We start from the raw sequence: 14,421 nt of genomic DNA on the forward strand, positions 1-14,421 counted from the left end.
ATACTTTTATCATTTTATTAAATGGTCTTGAGATGAAATAGAACTTTTAGAATATAGCTCATTCAATTCTGTAGCTAAATTTGGTAGTCCCAACGAACTATTTTTTGGATAAACAAAATAAAAAAATGTGGTACCTGTAAAAAATACTATGAATAAAAAATGTTAGATATAAAATAAAACTTATAAAATTTAAGATGTAAGTACTTGTTTAGATTAGATATAAAAAGTGTATAAATAATTGATGAATATAATAGCATTGATAATATAATCATTTGATCATTAAAATAATAATAAAGGTTATTAAACTTTTTGGTTACAAACTTAGAATTAAGACATTTAAAATTGAATTATGAATCATGATATACAATAAAAATTAAGTTATAGTATAACGGATCACTAACTTTTTTTTTCTAAAAATCTCTTTTCAAAATAAAAATCGAACTCAATTTATTTTGTTTTAACTTTGGTATTCAGTAGCCTTATTTTACATTTTATGAGAAAAGTATCTAAAGTAAAAAAAAAAATTTGAAGAAATAATAAAATATTTTAATTATTTTTAAATTTGTAAATTTTATTATGTATAAGTTTTATTATTTTAATTAAAAAATAATTAAAATATTGTTTTATTATTTTATTAACATCTCACTTTTTTTAAAAAATATTATATTTTATGAGAGAATAAATAAATTACACGGTCAATTAAAGTGAGTTATAATTTATAAGGTAGACCACAATTTTCATCTCATAACAATTTTTATGTTTAAATCTTATAAAAAGCAAACTCCGAAAAGTATCTATTAATTCATTTTTTGTATTTATTTATCATTGATTAACGTGGAAAATAACAATTAGTAAAAAATTAGTTAAGATGGATATTTTTTTAATATCAAAATACTTCAAATAGACTATATCGAAGCACCTCAATCCTTTTACATACAAAAGTATAGATAATTTTTTATTTTTTTGGGATAAAAATATACATAAATTTAAGTTCGAGAAAAATAGATACAAGATAGGGTAAATTTCAAAAATATAATCAGTGTCTTAAAATAATCTTTTAATTTCAAGAGTGCAACTATACCCACATAATACAGTAACTACAAGTGGTGAATGACCAAGGTTGACGCTCCAAGGCCAAGCTGCCACACTCCACAGAAGCTTGCAACGTATTTCTTCTAAATTTGTTTTATTTACCATGTCTGTGCCCAGATTTCAAAGTTTCAACTTTCAAATCTAGATTTTATTTCCTCCTTATTATTAGCTAGTTTGAACTATAGGGATCCATATACGTCCATGAAAGATGAAACTGTGTCAAATCTGTCTTTTTATATAGCACAGATGAATTAGTAATCCGTAGCTAGCAGCATAAGAAAAATAATTGGACCTTGGGCATGCCTGAATACATCCAAACATATCATAGCCGTCGGTATGTTATTTGTTCAAGCTAAGACAAACTTACACATTCAAGTTGGGACCCCTATCCATTGAATTGGCAATAAGGTATATGCATGCATGGTTTAATTTCATTTTTTTTTTCCGCATCAACCCTATATGCAACCAGTTTCTCATCCAAGCCTCAACCTCAAACGTCCACATCCATTTTTTTTTACTATCCCTTTGGTGTCTAGTGCCATTTCAACTAATAGTAGCATGCATAAATTAAATATAAAACAATCTCACATATATGCAAATAGTTTTAGTCGATAAAATCACAACCATATATGAGTATATGACCGATAGAGGGGCTAAACGACAACTTGTTCTAAATTCTTAATGTCTTGATCGCCATGTGCGGTAAAATTGTTCCATAATGATAAATTTAAAATGAGACCATCATCAACACCACTGCACCAAATATCTGAGATTATATATTTGTGCGTGACCGCAAGATTCCTGTGTCCACTCATTCATGTTTTGTCTCTGCTTAGCTTCCAGATACACATGCATGAATATATTTCATACTGACTACTCAGCACAAGAGCACCTCAAATTAGGGACCAAATGTTAGCGTGTGATCTAAATACTCTATTTTTTATAGTTATACTTTATTTTATCCGTTCATTTGGTTTATTGCGGTTAATTATGATATGATAAAAACTTTTAGACTCTTAACTTGTCGTCGCATCTAATTGATCAACACAAAGAATTGAATCGTGCATGAGTTGTGCATACTATGATGTGGATGTGTGTTGTAGGGGCCAGCAACTTTTGTGATTGTTACCCATCAACTGGTCATCAATGATGATTTGATGGTGTGAGATTGGTGTGAGATTTCATCCAATGACTCACCTTTCTCCATGCTGGCCAAAATTTAATAAAATTGTTGGCCCTCTAGACTTTTCCTAAACAGTGTGTACTACAGTACTAGTTAGTATATGTGTGATGTATATATGATGACGAGTAACCAGTGTTGAAGGAGGAGAACAATATGGAGTAACAAATAATTTAACTCGAGCACTTTTAATAAAAGAAATGATATGTTACTTATAAAATATACCTAAGTAACAAGGAAGGAATAAAAGGTTGGTTAGAAAAGTAGGAGAGAAAAAAGAACGATTGGATATGACATCAAAGGGAGGATATGTGGTATTCTGGTGGATGAAGGTTGGATGGATAACTCCTTTTAGTATTTGAAGTAAAAATTTAAAAAGCAAAATATTTTAAATTTGCTATCGGATACAAATACAATGTTGACAATTGAGATTAGTGTCACATAGTAATCAGAGATTAGAGATAATGATTCCCCCGCAGCCTCTAATATATCAAAGAAAACACATGAACGCAATGGAATAGTAGTGGGATGAGAAGATGATTGAATTGAAGGTTAGAGTGAGGTGGAAGAGATTCCAATAATCCAAAATTCGTGGCTATGCCTAAGTTGATGTGTGTGCAATGAGCCATGAGAGTGATAGTGCCATTGCAAGGAGTCGTTCAAGGCAAAGGAGGTCTCTTCTGGGGTTCCGTCATCCCCTGCGCCCTCTTCTACTTCTTCCAGCTCTACTTCAAGAACCGCCGCCACCACCACCGTTCTCCTCCTCCTCCGCCACCACCACCACCACCACCGCATCATTCCCCGGACCCTGAACCACCCGGTTCCGACAAGCTTCATCCACATCATGTCCAAGTCTTGCCCCGCTCTCTTTCCAGGATCCTTCTGTCTCCCAGAAGCCCTGCCGGACCCGCTTACGTGTCAGGCCGCGCCACCTCTGTCGCCAGAATCTCCGCTGACTCTCCTTACTATGTTGGTTTGCGCAAGGCGGCTGAGGATCCCTACCACGAGGTTCATAATCCTCATGGTGTTATTCAGCTTGGTTTGGCACATAACACGGTGAGTGAGTGTTTCTCTGTTTTTCCATTCAAAATTGCTTGTGTTGTTATCTTGTTAGGTTATGAGAACTGAGTTTCGTGGATTTTGTTCTCTGTTTGGGACTTCATGTAGTTGTCTCAGGACTTGGTCCACGATTGGATTCACCAGAATGGAACCACTGCAATTTTAGGCAGAGGAATTGCACCTTACCAACCCCTTGATGGATTCATGGAACTCAAACTGGTATTTTCAGTTTCAACTACTTTTAATTGTGATGTGCTTTGTTTAATTGAACTTGTAATGTAATGCTGAGAAATTTGATGCGCGTGACTTGGAATTCGATGGAATTTACGCATGCCATGCACAGTGATAATTTTCCACTATAATCCTGCAGGCTGTGGCTGGTTTCATGCCTCAAGTTATGGAAAAGCCAATTTTCTTCAGTCCCTCACAAATGGTACTAACTGCTGGTGCCACCTCTGCCATTGACATTCTTAGCTTCTGCTTAGCAGATCATGGAAATTCATTCCTTGTTCCAACACCTCACAGCCCTAGGTAACTCTCTAACAAACTCCTCAATTTTCAAACCTTCCTTCATGCAAGAAAACATGAAATATGCTTTGATCACCTCTTGCAGCTTTGATGGGGATATAAAATGGCGAAGTGACATCGAGATAGTAGCTGTTCCCTGCCGCAGCACTGATAACTTCAATCTGAGTATAACTGCTCTTGACCGGGCCTTTAACCAGGCAAAGAAACGGGGACAAAAAGTTCGAGGAATCATCATAACGAATCCTTCAAATCCTGTTGGAAAATTATTGGACCGGGAAACACTACTTGATATTGTGGACTTTGCTAGAGAGAAGAATATCCACATAGTCTCCAATGAAACATTTGCAGGGTCTGCTTGTGGAAGCAAAGAGTTTGTGAGCATGGTGGAAATCCTGGAAGCCGAAGAACTTGATCGCGACAGAGTTCATATAATATATAGTTTATCAAATGAACTCTCTGTTCCAGATTTTAAGGTTGGTGTCCTCTACTCCTACAATGAGAATGTCCTAGTTGCTGCTAGAAGAATGGCAAAGTTCTCAGCTCTTTCTGCTCCCACTCAGCAATTGCTTATCTCCATTCTTTCAGATACTAGATTTGTACAGAAATTCATTGAGATCAACAGACTGAGGCTTCGAAAAATGTATAACACATTTGTGGCAGAATTGAAGCAGTTAGGAATCGAGTGCACTAGCAGCAGCGGTGGTTTTTACTGTTGGGCCAACATGAGTAAATTACTCCGGTCTTACGGCGAAAAGGGAGAGCTTGAGCTCTGGGACAGATTGTTGAATGTGGCTAAGATCAATGTTACTCCAGGATCATCTTGTCACTGTATTGAACCAGGATGGTTTCGTTTTTGTTTCACTACATTGTCTGAAAAAGATGTTTCTGTAGTCATGGAACGGATTCGGCGAATCTCTGCAGCCACAAAATCAGAGAGTTGATATGGCATTAATTAGTTCTGCATATATTGTTGTTTTGGTTTACTGATTCTTTATTCTTTCCGGCATAATCCTAGAAGGAATAATCAATCATCAAGGAGAAGTTATAAGATGGAGTTCTTTTTTAAACCTCAGTTTTAAAGCCTATGCATTAGGACTTCTGTTAAGTGTATAGATGGAGCCTCTTGCATGGTATTATTTGCGTCCGCGACAATGCAAAAATTGATAATCTGATTCTGAATGTGAAGAAGCGTCTCCATTGGTATTATCAGTTACAAAAGGAGTAATAATAACACAAGAATGCATAATAAGGTAAACTTGCAAGACCCAAATTTGTTTATGGGCATGATGATATAGCTGTTTCTTTTTCTTCTTGCTCCATTGCCCTTAGGTTTTTCATTTATTTCATAATATTTTATATAAGAGAATTAGATACCCTTTGCCTTCAAGGTTTGTATATTGCAGCAAGAAGGTCATATTGTATTAGTAATATTTAATATTTGATGTAATAATTGACCAAAGACTGGTGAAAGTTTGATGAGCATTTTGGATGACATCTCAGGAAAGTTCCTAAGGATGGATAAGTAATGTTGATGGCAACTTCCCTGGACAACATAATTCGAGGTGGTGTTATTGGTAATTCCGTGATGATTGAGGAGACTCCAGTCATTGCAGTATCATACAAAAACTGAGCTTGTGGCACTACACATGGGTTCTCCCTACAAGAAAGGGACGTTTGTGTTGAGAACAATCCGAAGAGTGATAAGCATCATCATTAGCTGTATTGGAATGGGAAATTGGGAATATGTTTATGAATTAGGCATGGGGCAACGTGATCAAGGTGCATAATTCCAAATCCAAAAACATGATTTGGCATGAATTGATGCAGGTGGTGTGGTGTGTCCAAAATTTTACAACCATGAAAAGCGAAGGATACACAACAAAACAAAGATTGCAAAGAAGAAATGGTAAAATATTAGAAGCCTAACCATGCTAAGATGATCAGTAATTCCAAGCATTTTCATTTTCAAATACAATGTGCAATTTTTGTTTTCCACTTGAAAACACCTGAGACAATGGAATGAAACAAATGCCTTTTATTGCAAAATGTACCCAATTCTATGAAGAGGAAAAAAAAATAATGACAATATAAAAATGAATGAAAAATAATTTTTGTCTTGCTGCTTCTATAACACAACCAATTAGCAAGTAGCTTAGTGTGCTCCCAATCCATTTCTAATGGACTCAAGGACCTGGACAACCTCAGCCATGCTTGGTCTCCTTAATGGATCCTCCGAGGTACAAATTAGTCCCAACTTCATAACCTGAATTAACTCATTCTCAGCAAATCCCAATAAGTTTCTGTCAAAGCAATTTGAAGCTGAACCAACCTCTAACAAACTTTTTACATATTCACATAAGATGACCACCTCACTTGTTGTTGGACTTTCTACTGGCTTCCTACCTGTAACCAGCTCCAAAAGAATCACCCCAAAACTGTACACATCACACTTCTCACTCTGCCTTAGGCTTTGAGCCAATTCTGGTGCGACATAGCCAACGACATTGTGGAACTTGGTCAGACCGTAATTGTCCAAAATGGGGAGCAACTTTCCTAAACCATAATCAGACAACTTAGCCTCATACTTGTGATCTAAGAGTATGTTAGAGGATTTAATGTTGAGATGAAGAATTGGAGGTTTGCAGTCATGGTGAAGATAGGCGAGTGCTCTTGCAGTACCAAGTGCGATTTGGAACCTTCTAGACCAATATAACTCCCTGTTGCTACTGCTAGTGCTTGTTCCGGGATATCCAATCCCATGTAGATTATCATAGAGATTCCCATTAGGGACAAACTCTGATAGAATCAATTGCATTGAAGAGGACCAATAGTAACCTTGTAAAGAAACCAAATTTGGGTGTTGGAGGTTGCCTAATCGTCCAATCTCGTGCTCGAATTCTTCCTGGTTTCGGATCCTTCCCAAAGTCTCAAGCTTCTTCACTGCAATTGAGATGCCGCCTTCAAAATCAGTTCTGTACACTGTTCCAATTGATCCACCACCTATTATAGACTCTTTGTCAAGCAATGCTTTTGTACCTGCCTCCCAATCTTCATATTTTGATGGTAAACTTTTGCTAAACAGAACCAGCTTTCCAATTATAACATTTGATTCTGTTGATGATCCAAGGGGTGTGCTCTCAACAACCATGATCTCATCACTGTCTTTTTTTCGACGACGAGCCCTAATATTCATGATGGTTACCAAACAAACCCCTGCAAGGATCAGAGCTGCAGCAACAATCGCAACAATTGCTGAGATGCTTAGAACTTTAGTCTTCCCAGGTGCTGAAGGTGACGGAGTTCCATTCGCCGAGCAAGAGGTGTCCAAAGGAGCACCACAGAGAAAAGGATTATTGGAAAAAGCAGATGGACCAAAACGCTGTATGGTTTCAATTTGAGGGATGAGACCGGATAGATTGTTGAATGAAAGATCAAAATGAGTCATGTTTCCTAAATTTCCAAGAGAAGATGGGATTAAACTAGATAGTGAATTATGTGACAGATCTAGGTATTGCAACTTTGACAGGTTTCCTAGGCTTGGTGGTATGCTTCCATTGAGCCGGTTCTGATGTAAGTCGAGGGATTCCAAGTATGTCATGTTGTATAGGGTCTGAGGAATCTCACCCTCTAAGCTATTACCAGAAAGGTCCCTGCAGCAACATGAAAGAATGAACTCAGATGTAATCCATAAGATCAAGTTTAATGTATATGTCAGTTTGAGAAAGTTAAGGAACTCACAACTGAAGAAGAAATCTGCAGTTGCTTATGTCAGCAGGAATTTCACCAATGAGGTTTAGATTGTGCAAATCTAGAACTTCAAGCAGCTCAATGTTGCCAAAACCTTTGGGAATCATTCCACTTATTGAGTTATTACCCAATCTGATAACTAGTAGTTTTTGCAATTCCTGAATATCAACTGGGATACTCCCTTTCAGCCTATTCAACTCCAAGGCCAAGAGCTTTAGGTTCTTGCATCTAATTATGCTGGAGGGAAATTCTCCATCCAAATCATTCCCGGAACCATCAAAGAATTCTAATCTCTCACTACAGGTTGTGATCTCAGAAATATTTCCTCCAAAGCTATTATATGATATATTGAAATAAGTAAGATTTTGCATTTCAAGGATGCTGAATGGAGCCAAATCTGTGAACATATTACTACCGAAATCCAAATGTTTCAAGCTCCGGCAAGGTGATATGAGACCTTTCACACTCCCTGATAAGGCATTGCTTCTCAGTGACACATATGACAAGCTCGGAATATCACAAAGCCGCGAAGGGACAGCACCGGTCAGATTATTGTAAGAAAGATCAAATCCTTCAAGGTTGGAGCAATTCTCCAATGACACAGGAATTGGACCAGCAAGGTTGTTATGAGAAAGAGACACAAACCTGGTTTTGTAACAGTACCTGAACAAGGCTGAAGGTATCTCCCCAGTGAAGCCATTCTTGGACAAATCTAGAAACCGAATGTTTGGCAAATCACCAATGAACTCTGGGATTGAACCAGATAACGCATTGGAGCTCAAATTGATCTTCCACAATGTGTGAAGATCAGCATAATCATCTGGGATGTTACCCTTGAACCGGTTCCCAAACAATGTCAATGTCCTCAACCTCTTCAAACCAGACAATGCTGGAGACAACACCCCAGCCAAGCTAGTGTTCCAAAGAATGATCCTTTCCACAGAATCTTCATCGTTGCAGAAAACACCTCTGTAATCTTGGCAGGGGTTTCCACTGGAAACCCATGAACTCAAGCTGTTGAAAGGGTCCTCTGTGATGTTGCCCTTGAATTGTTGCAGAATCTCTCTCTCAGTGGCTGGTGATACCGTTACACAAGAAACCAAGAAGAGAATGGAGCATAACAGAGCATGAAAGAGGTTAATTTGGCGGTGTTTTCTCATGCTCTCGAAACAGAGGCGTCGTCGGTGGGAATGTGATTACCCGTTAGGCATTATTATCACTGTTGGAACCAAATTGCGGTGGAGGTTGTGGTTGTTGTTTCCTCTCAGCTGCAAAGTTTGAGTCTTTGCAACTGTTGAACCAATGAGAAACGAAGAACATGAACATCAGCATCATCATCACCAACCGGGAGCATCCTCAATAAAGGGGGCCGAGCTTGGAGAAGAAAGAGAAAAAAAAGAAGAAAATAAAAATGATTACTTGGAAAGTTCTGTGGACTAATAAAGTAACCCTTTTAATCCCTTGTTCGATTTGTATGATTTGATGTTTGTGGGGTGGAAATGGTGGGATAAAAATGTGAGCTTGAAGTGGAGAGAGAGAGGGAATGGAAGGCAAGGAGGAATGGGAGAGTAAATGTAAATGGAGGATGGTGGAAATGGTGGCTGTAGCTTTGCTGGAAAGGGAAGCAGGTGAGAGGGAATTAATAAATAAGGGGTCTTCACTCTTCACTCTTCTCTTCTCTTCTCTTCTCTTGTTTCTTTTAGTAGTAATAAATAGTGTTGGATTATGTTGTGAAATATAAATTGAGAACCTTGTTGTTGCCACCAACTGCAGAGTGAAGACTCAACCACGTGCATTAGAGTGGCACACACTAACTCACTCACTTACCCTTATTCATATGCAAATGATGCCCTTTCTACAATGGAAAGTGGAAACCTCAACTATTATTATGTGTACTGTCCTATATGTGTGTTTGAGCTTGAGTTCTCACTTCTCAGTTACTAGCACCAGCACCACTAAGTTGTCCTGTTCCTGTGTTGTTTTGAGTAGGGACCAGTTTCTCTTGCCCAGGCATTTATTCTTCCCCACCAACCAAGCCACCACCACCCCCCTAATCACTATCTCAATTATACTACTGCCACTACTACTATGCAACAGATAGATAGATAGATATAGATATATTGAATATGCTTTGAAGTTTGAACATTCAACTTAAACAAGAAGAAGATGGTGGATTGATGGTAGAGGCAGTGAGCTGTTTTGTCTGTAGTAGCGTTTCTTGGTGAAGGCTTTTGCTTTGCTTTTATTCCAAGACATGTTATGTATCCGTTTCATTAGGGATGCCTTTATTGGTTGGAATTCGTCGTAATTACCAGCTTATTACAAAGTAGTTAGTATTAATCAACTACGGTACCAATAATGGAAAATGTAGTCACATCATAGTACTAACATTTACTTCTACATTATTACTTATTAATGTATTGAATTATTGGGTTTCGTTAATTAAAAAAGAAAACACGCTTGGAGTGAGTCAGGTACCACATTTAGAGACAAACATCAGAATGGATATCTATAAATAGAATAATGCGGTACTACGCCTTTTTTTTAAACTAATGTTATTACATCTTTATTACTGTAATTTTAGTTTCTCATGGTCTTGCAACATAAATACTTTTTTTTTCACATATTATAATTTTATTTAAGAATTTATTATTAACCAATAAATTATTACATATATAAAATTAAATTTAAACACTTAATATTTATTTAAATAAACTAATAAATTAACTATTAAACTAATTTAATTCGGTTTCCTTTCTACTACTTTTAAAGACCTAAGATGTATACTTTGTTTATTTAATATTTGTTGAAGTAATAACAATTTATAAATAAATAATAATTGGTGTTAAGAGAATATTCTAACAGCGAGCAATACAAGAATTGTGATGCGACCACAGCAAGTCTTTGACACGCGGCATATACTTCGCTGTCTTGCCCGTTGTATTAGGTGATTTTGGCCCTCTGATTTATTTTGTTATTAAATACATGGAAGAAAATTGGCCCTTCTCTAATTTGGTTCTTTTCATTTTCAACGGCTTTTATTTTATTTATAATTTTATAAACCTGCGATTATTTTCCGAGTCGTCCCTTTCTTTAACGTTACTTCCTTTTGTTCAACCTTTTCTTTTAGCATTTGACTAAGCAGTGAAAAGCTTGTGGATCCATTGTCTTTTCACTTTAAATTCGAGAATTCTCTGTCTTTCTTAAATAAAAGAGAGTGGGGTTTGATCCACTGTTAAAACATAAACACAACAAAATGACGAATTGACACATACAATATGCAATATAATAAGGGTATGTTTCCATGTAATCCAAAAAAAAAAAGTGAATGTCTCCTATAGGTTTCCTTGTGCCATGGTTTCTGCCATGTTTCCAAATGCATTTATTTGGTGCTTTTTCTATCTATCTAATAAGAATAAGAAAGAGGCATGGTTGGCTGGCTTGTTTCACTTGTGGACCCAGGTCCCTCATTTTATCTCTTGCTTTTTTCTACTAACCACTACTCAAAATGTTTTTTTTTTTTTTCCGTCTAAAGAAAATATAAAAATCGAGTATAAATATCTCAGTTAAATAAGATAAATTGAATGCAAGAACGGTATGAAAAATGTTATTCGTATATTAGAATTAGTGTTCGTTTATTGGACACCAAATTTATAGCAATCAATTAAATTATAGTTTTCAAACGTTAAAATAAAATGTTCATGTCAGTGATTCTACACTCACTATGGTCACTTCTTGTCATTTTTACATCTCGGTTCTTGTACTTTACTAAATGTAAAGGTTCATGCGGCAAAACGAAGCTTTAAGCATAAGCAATTGCGAATTCATAAAAGAACTCCCTAAGTGGAAATTTCATTCATAAACAATGACAATTGAGCTGCAAGCATGAAGCAACCCAGAAACAAAATTTCATTTTTATAAACAAAATGGAAAAAGGAAGAGATGCCAATTGGTTTGTGTTATAGCTAGCTCCTCCTTGGTCACCCCTCCCCCCTACCTGCGATAGAAAATTCCTATATTTGGCCCTCCGATTATCATAGATGATGATGTTCAAGCCTCACCCAAATTCTGCAATGTTAGTAGTGACGCTATCAGATTTGAGTTGAAGTTAGTTGATTACCCCAAAAGCCGCTGATCTTCTTTCTGGAGCTCCCTGAGCTGCCTCTTTGCATAGACCGTGAAAAAGATCACTGTACCCACAATCATGCTGAAGCCAACCAAAGTTACTGAAACGTGGGGCGCAGCAGATGATAGAGTGTTCTCTTTATGCACAGAAGCAAATGCCCTTATCAAAATTCCCCTACAGAGACAGTCATCCATCCATACAAAGAGTTAGACACCATTATTCCTTTTATTTGGAATAGCTAACAACATATGAACATGTCAAAATGAGGGGAGAACTGAAAGAGGATTACGCAAGGGTCATAACTATTGGCTAATAAAACCACCAAATCATTTTTGACTAAATGCCACTGTGCCCTATCATAAAAATGTTTTTGCTGCAGATAAATAAAACAAATCAAAGAGATGACAATGAAAATGTGAGGTTTCAGAAAGGGCTAAAAAGAGACAAGTGGAGCATAATACTACTAAGAAAATGTCCAACAATTTAACACGATGGAACCAGAGCTAGCCAAACCAATTGCAGTATTCACAATATGAAAGAGAAATTGAGGGAGAGATGGAGACCCTACGTATAGATTGAAGTAATTATATCGAATTGCATTCCCACCAAGGATCCAAGCAAGTAAGGCCAGTATTGAACCTCTGTTGCCACAGCACAATAGTTGTAAAGTATGTATGGGAATGGAGAAATCCTTATTAAAGCCACTGCCTTAAACTGGTGAAACCAATTTCCTCCACCAGCAGCTTTTAGAACAGCAGCTCTCTTTGGATACTTTTCTAACCACTCCTGCAAAGAATCAGAAAACACTTAATCCCAATTAGCACAGGTAAAGCAAACACAGACACAGGTACATAGAAACCAACTTTGACTGAAGGACAAGGCACATACTTCAATTCTACGATGGAAGAATGAACCAATGAAAAAGGGGAGTGATACTCCTATAGCTACTCCAGATACTATTATCATATACCCAACAACATAACCAAATGACATTCCAGTCATCCACATGGTAGGTGAAGATGGCAAAAAGAAAACAGGGAATAGTGCTACAGAAGCAAACATCAGAGCAGCTAACACTGGAGGACTGAATGTCTCTTCCTCCCAGTTTATAAGGGGAATAATCACCTGGAAAATACAGTCATTTCGTCAATGAGATAATCAATTCAACATTATAATTTATCAATGCACTATAATTCAATGTTGTATGTTGATAATAAAATACAAGAGTTGGCACTTGGCAGCATTGAGAGTGAACATGTCATAATTTCAATCGGTTGATTCTTTAACAAAAGAAATTGAGGTGAACAAATGAAATTGCCAAGGTTCTGATGACCCAAAGCAACCCGATATGATTTCAATACAAAATGAATGAATGAATGAAAGCAAGCAAGCCATCATCATGTGAGGTTTGTAGCTATTACCTTATAATTATTATACCATGCAAACATGCATAACGAAACCATAAAAGCAACACAATGAAATAACAGAATCAAAGATAACAAACACATATCTAATGCGAACAATTTTTACGCCGGAAAAAAGGGGAAAAAAGCCCCCAAGGATAGAAATGGCGCCAAGCGTGATGTTGGAGGGGAAAAATGAACCTTTTCGATGAAAGGGGGTCCAAGCCATTTGAAAAGGAAAAAACCGGCGATCGCTAGGCACGTGCAAGTGACGGACAATTTGACTAGATACCACACAGGGACGCCAGCTAATCTTGACGGAGGAGAAGGGTTCTCCTCCTCTTCCTGTGGGCTGCTGCTCAATTTGACGTAATCACCATTGTCATCATCGACATGGATTCGGAACGTAGGGCTCGGATCCACCTCCTTTACGTAAGTAGCGTCGTCTTCGTCCTCGCGATACGTCATCTCAATCGCAGAAGCAGAAATCCGAATCGAATTATGTGAGGTGGGTCGCAAGCGTCACCAGGCAGTGAAGGTGAAATGGAAAGAGGAATGCTTGGCGACCCGACCCGAATCGAAAACGGCTTTTTTGCTCGCAGAATGATAGAAGGGAGAGAGGGGAAATGAAACCTGACGAAAAGAATAACGATAGAAAACCGTTTGAATTGAAACAGGGACGATGTCGTTTTGAAGTCGCGTGGCGCGTCGCAGGACAGCGACATTTTAGTGGAATGTCGGATGGAGGGTGATGGAGCTTTGTCGCGCATTAACCGCTCATCACTACGTGTAAGCAATTAGTTTTTTATACGCAAATGGTGTGGTATACGTTAACTCAAATACAATTAGTTTTGACAGTTATATCCAAAACAACGTGGCCGTTAAATTAATCATCATTCATTTTTTATCTCTCCCCAAACTGTATTAAATCAGCCAACTGTATTTTGTATCTTGCGTAATATGCATTATTCTATATCGATATCGATAATTATTTTTTTGGTGTATCTAAAGCATAATTATTTTACAAGTATTATTCAAATTAGTTCTAAAAAAAATTTAAAAATGAATATTTTAGTTCTTAATAAAAATTAATATATAGATATATCTTTAAAATTTTATTCCGACAAATAAATGAATTTTCAATTTATTTTTTGATAGAATAATTATCCAGATCAAACTTCAAAAATTTTATATATTATTCTTATTTTATATATATCCAAAAAATCCTTCTGGCATCGCTCCATCTCGTATCAATTAGTGTTGTAAACTCCTTAAGTCTCTTTATG

At 36.9% G+C, this 14,421-nt stretch overlaps 3 protein-coding genes across 4 annotated transcripts; 1 reads left to right on the forward strand and 2 right to left on the reverse strand.

Moving 5' to 3' along the window:
* Nucleotides 1-1,201: 1,201 nt before the first annotated feature.
* On the forward strand, nt 1,202-5,905 carry LOC112800860 (1-aminocyclopropane-1-carboxylate synthase 6). Of its 2 annotated transcripts, none has more exons than XM_025843276.3 (4): nt 1,202-3,328; nt 3,440-3,550; nt 3,702-3,862; nt 3,945-5,905. In XM_025843276.3, the coding sequence occupies exons 1-4, from the start codon at nt 2,900-2,902 to the stop codon at nt 4,798-4,800; spliced, it is 1,557 nt and encodes a 518-aa protein (XP_025699061.1). In that variant the 5' UTR covers nt 1,202-2,899; the 3' UTR covers nt 4,801-5,905. The 2 variants fall into 2 exon arrangements, with proteins under 2 accessions (XP_025699061.1, XP_025699062.1); XM_025843277.3 differs by having other exon boundaries at nt 2,399-3,328; nt 3,449-3,550; nt 3,945-4,822.
* LOC112800859 (probable LRR receptor-like serine/threonine-protein kinase At1g12460) lies at nt 5,880-10,075 on the reverse strand. Its single transcript, XM_025843274.3, has 2 exons — nt 7,598-10,075; nt 5,880-7,509 (listed from the first exon to the last, which is right to left on the reverse strand). The coding sequence occupies exons 1-2, from the start codon at nt 8,764-8,766 to the stop codon at nt 6,012-6,014; spliced, it is 2,667 nt and encodes an 888-aa protein (XP_025699059.1). The 5' UTR covers nt 8,767-10,075; the 3' UTR covers nt 5,880-6,011.
* A 1,354-nt stretch (nt 10,076-11,429) lies between these two features.
* On the reverse strand, nt 11,430-13,912 carry LOC112800861 (uncharacterized). Its single transcript, XM_025843278.3, has 4 exons — nt 13,337-13,912; nt 12,621-12,857; nt 12,301-12,518; nt 11,430-11,906 (listed from the first exon to the last, which is right to left on the reverse strand). The coding sequence occupies exons 1-4, from the start codon at nt 13,601-13,603 to the stop codon at nt 11,723-11,725; spliced, it is 906 nt and encodes a 301-aa protein (XP_025699063.1). The 5' UTR covers nt 13,604-13,912; the 3' UTR covers nt 11,430-11,722.
* Nucleotides 13,913-14,421: the final 509 nt, after the last annotated feature.

The sequence above is a fragment of the Arachis hypogaea genome, chromosome 5, assembly GCF_003086295.3.
Source record: "Arachis hypogaea cultivar Tifrunner chromosome 5, arahy.Tifrunner.gnm2.J5K5, whole genome shotgun sequence".
Lineage (NCBI taxonomy): Eukaryota > Viridiplantae > Streptophyta > Magnoliopsida > Fabales > Fabaceae > Arachis > Arachis hypogaea.

What these genes read in the sequence shown, in the direction of transcription:
- LOC112800860 (XM_025843276.3), top strand. Translation starts at nt 2,900, where the DNA reads ATGAGAGTGATAGTGCCATTGCAAGGAGTCGTTCAAGGCAAAGGAGGT. An exon ending in TTGGTTTGGCACATAACACG is followed by an intron (nt 3,329 to 3,439) that starts GTGAGTGAGTGT and finishes GACTTCATGTAG; the next exon opens with TTGTCTCAGGACTTGGTCCA. An exon ending in GATTCATGGAACTCAAACTG is followed by an intron (nt 3,551 to 3,701) that starts GTATTTTCAGTT and finishes ATAATCCTGCAG; the next exon opens with GCTGTGGCTGGTTTCATGCC.
- LOC112800859 (XM_025843274.3), bottom strand. Translation starts at nt 8,766, where the DNA reads ATGAGAAAACACCGCCAAATTAACCTCTTTCATGCTCTGTTATGCTCC. An exon ending in TGCAGATTTCTTCTTCAGTT is followed by an intron (nt 7,510 to 7,597) that starts GTGAGTTCCTTA and finishes ATGTTGCTGCAG; the next exon opens with GGACCTTTCTGGTAATAGCT.
- LOC112800861 (XM_025843278.3), bottom strand. Translation starts at nt 13,603, where the DNA reads ATGACGTATCGCGAGGACGAAGACGACGCTACTTACGTAAAGGAGGTG. An exon ending in TCTTCCATCGTAGAATTGAA is followed by an intron (nt 12,519 to 12,620) that starts GTATGTGCCTTG and finishes GATTCTTTGCAG; the next exon opens with GAGTGGTTAGAAAAGTATCC. An exon ending in ATAATTACTTCAATCTATAC is followed by an intron (nt 11,907 to 12,300) that starts GTAGGGTCTCCA and finishes CTGTCTCTGTAG; the next exon opens with GGGAATTTTGATAAGGGCAT.